Source organism: Crocodylus porosus, unplaced genomic scaffold (genome assembly GCF_001723895.1).
Source record: "Crocodylus porosus isolate Cpor-Errol unplaced genomic scaffold, CroPor_comp1, whole genome shotgun sequence".
Taxonomy (NCBI): domain Eukaryota; kingdom Metazoa; phylum Chordata; order Crocodylia; family Crocodylidae; genus Crocodylus; species Crocodylus porosus.
The window spans coordinates 88565309-88568886 of record NW_017728931.1 but is presented as its reverse complement, the minus strand read 5'-3'; the positions used below and the strand labels follow the sequence as shown (position 1 = coordinate 88568886).

The 3578-nt window shown below is 46.0% G+C and overlaps 1 protein-coding gene across 1 annotated transcript in view; it reads right to left on the bottom strand.

Annotated features, from left to right (window-relative positions):
• SLC38A1 (solute carrier family 38 member 1) overlaps positions 1–3578 on the bottom strand; it is a 45904-nt gene that overhangs the window by 29491 nt on the left and 12835 nt on the right. Inside the window, exons 3-4 of the mRNA XM_019543338.1 lie at positions 1782–1857; positions 313–428 (exon numbers count right to left, since the gene is read on the bottom strand). Coding sequence (XP_019398883.1) covers positions 313–428; positions 1782–1857 — 192 coding nt within the window. The remainder of the gene's footprint in view (positions 1–312; positions 429–1781; positions 1858–3578) is intronic.

Below are 3578 nucleotides of genomic sequence, written 5' to 3'. Positions count from 1 at the left end.
AGTAAATTGGATGCTTATCTTGCTGGGATCCTATGACCCCAGCTGACTTCCTGCCCTTTGGGCAGGGGGCTGGACTTGATGATCTCTCAAGATCCCTTCCAGCCCTGATGTCTATGAAGTCTATACCTCAGTCAGTACTCTGAGTATCGCCTACTGTCTGGGAAGCCAGCATTTCTGTACTCCATTTACTTAGGTAATCCAGCACACTGAACCGTGAATGGCCAGAAACAATCTCACTTACGCTCAATGCATATTTTCTGTACTCAAAGTGAAAATGTGCTCAGTTCTGCTGTACAGTGCATGAATACTTACAGAAAAAGGAGGATTCCTGTGTTGGCCAATGCAAAGGCAAGGCCTAAAATCCCACTGCCCATAATGGCATTGCTGAGATTAAAGACGGACATTCCCAATGAGGTTGTTCCTGGAATCTAGACAAAGAAAAAAAAAGTCATACAAGAAACAACTTAGTGTACATTGTAGAGTGCATTTACGCGTTGAATTCCAAATCTTGTTATAGTAAATACAAATACTAATACTTGTTATAGTAAATACAAATATTCATTTTTTAGTATGATACAATATAAAAACCCAGTACAAGATTTGAAAGAGAATAAAACACTGAATTTTTTATAAACATTTCGTGATTGCTGCCTTATGCAAGGAACAAATGGACATAACCTCTCGAGTCATATACATCCCTCATATGTTTTCAGTATTTCCACTAAGTCTGTGGCACATGTTAAAACACAGACTGATAGATTACAAGGCCAGGAAGAACCTTCATAATAATCTGGTCTGACCTGCTGCGTAACACAAGTCATAGCATTGCTCCGAATTAATTCTTGTTTGAACTACGCAACAGGACCTGATTTTCAAAAGCGCTAAGAATATGCTGCTCCCAGTAGTTTCAGCTGGAATTGTTTCAGCATCTCTTATAACCAGGAATCCTGGTTTTCTCCGATTTAATCAAAAAAAAAAAATCACACATTCTCTGATTAAAAACTCAAAATCTGCAATTCAAATGAAACACCACTGTATATGTATGTGTATGTAATACATATAGGTATCAACTGAACACAATGTTTTATTGATATATTTACCATTTTAAAGCAATTTGGAAGCCTACCAGTACCTCAATCACTCAATAAATTCTATATACTATAACATTTTGGTATTTGATTTTGGGTTTTTTATCATGGAAAAAAAAAATCAGTGCTCCCCCTCCCTTCTTAGCTCACCCATGATGCAGGTCCAGGCCCCTCACTCCCCACCTCCAGTCGTCCCAGCCCTGCCAGAGGGGGCCCCCAGCTGCCAGGGATATGGGGCTATGAGGCCAGACACCTAGGTCCCCAGCTCCCTGCAGTGTAGCAGAGTGCAGCAGCAGCCCCAGCCCTGCCCAACTCCCTGCCTCCCTCTCTATAGGGGCCTCAATCCCCCACTTTCCCCTCTTCCTTTTCACCCCCCAGAGTGCCAGACTTACCTGTAAGAGCTGCTCTCAGGCTGCCTGGCAGGGAGGGGGTGTGTGGGTGTGTGTGCATGCGCATCCCTTTGCAGGCTGCAACTCTGCCAACCTGCAGAGAGCTCTTTACAAAAGTGCAAAATCTGCATGTTTCTCCATTAAAATGAAAACTCTTAAATTTTTCCTCAGATAAAAGGGGAAGTTGCATTTTTTTCTGTTTTCCATGGCAAACAGAAAACCCAGATCCCTACTTATCACCCAAGTGAAATGCTTCAAATATGCACAATATACAGTTTATTGAGAGTTAGAGAAAGAGACTTACATATTCATCGCACTTCTTTTTTTCCAAGTGACTGTTTGTCAGACTTCTCCTGCTTTCCCGGTCCGAAATAAACTTGCTAAAAAGAAATGAGAGAACATGTTACCTAGCAAAAGGATGTATAACATTCTAGTACATATTTCACTTTTATAAACAGATATCGGATACGTAAAAGGAGGTCCAATTCATTGCTGTTTAAAATGGAGGTCAGCAACTACAGCACACACAGGCTTTGTTGGCATGTCTGCAGCGTTCCTAAAGGTGGGGACTTTGTCTGCACCCACAGCAGGGCAGTGAGGAGCTGCAACAGGCAGCTAGGAACAGCACCTGTACTGCAGATGGGATGTAGGCAGAAGCAGGGAAAAGTTGTAGCAGCCAGGATCCTAACCACAAAGCCCGTATAACGCAAGAGGCTTATCTTATTGAGGCTCACCCTCTAGTGCAGGGCCATCAAACACGCCTTTGGGCTGTACTTGGCCTGCAGTGTTGTTCCATCCAGCCTGCTGGGCTACTGGAAGTTGGGAATGTGGTCTACTACAAAATCTAGGGTCCCCATGCCCTGCTGGACATAGCCATCAGCAGCACGGGGGTGAGCAAGAGATGTGTGACACCCCCACCCCTCCCCCTACTACTACTTGGCGCTGCCAATATCAAACATTCTCATTCGTTCCAGATCCCTGCTGCCCCCAGCCCCAGAACTGCAAAGCCATTGCTGTCCCTGTTACCAACTATTGATCCTGCATATCTGCCCTGGTAGAAGCCCCATGGTCTGGCCCTGGCTCAGGGCCCAGGATGGGTTCAGCACGTTTGTTCTAGCATCCTACAGTGACCCAAACTCCCTTCTCCTAACAGGGGTTGAGGCTAAGGGATAAGGGCCTGGCTGTGGTGCTAATGAAGCCAATAATCACTAGGGACCTACCTAAACTACAGTGAGATGAGGGGATTTTCATGGGCTACAAGCCAATTTTGTGGTGAGCATCCCCGCCGCTGCTGATTGGCTGAAGGGCTCCAGTGGCCCCTCCCCTTGCTGTTGATTGGCCAGTCACTTATCTTCAGACTGCAACATTGCATCTGACTTCTTAAAAGATGGTGCAGAAACCTTTTTGCTTTCCTGACTGGTGGCTCCACTGAGCCAATGTCACTACCTCAGCCTCTCAAATCACGTGCTCTATGGCTGCAGGGATTGCAGCACTTTATTTGTATTCTGATAAGTTTCCCTTCCCAACCCCCAAGCCATTTTACGCAAAATTGTGGGAAACACCATTTTTTGGCAGTGATCTTGGAAACTACTGTTTTTCACGGTTCCTACAAAAATCCCCAAACCTTGATTTAAGTAGGCCCCTAATAATAACTGGAGTTAAGGGGGTGGAATTGGCACTGAATTACCCAGGTCAAAGTTGCAGGGCTGCACAACTCTAGCTTGAGCTGCGCTCCACACTCTGCGGCTTTAGCCAAAAATCTGGCCACTAGATTTATAACAAAGGGTTCTGGTAAATCCAAGAAGTTAGCTCACAGTTAGCACAGGAAAGTAGCAAGAGAACTGCTCTTCAGGGTGATGTAGCCCTCTTCCTTAGACCTCACTTGCACTACCGTATTTTTTGGACCATAAGACGCACCTGACCATAAGACGCACCCAATTTTTATGGCAGGAGAGACTATGTGCGTTCCAGCTGGCCATTTTTATTGCCGGCTCCCGGCCACCGGCACGGGCGCCGGCTTCCGGTGTAAACAAGCGGCGGATGTCCCGCTTGGGCTCCGCCGCCTCCGTGGGCAAGCTCCGCCCCGTCTCCCCGGGACACG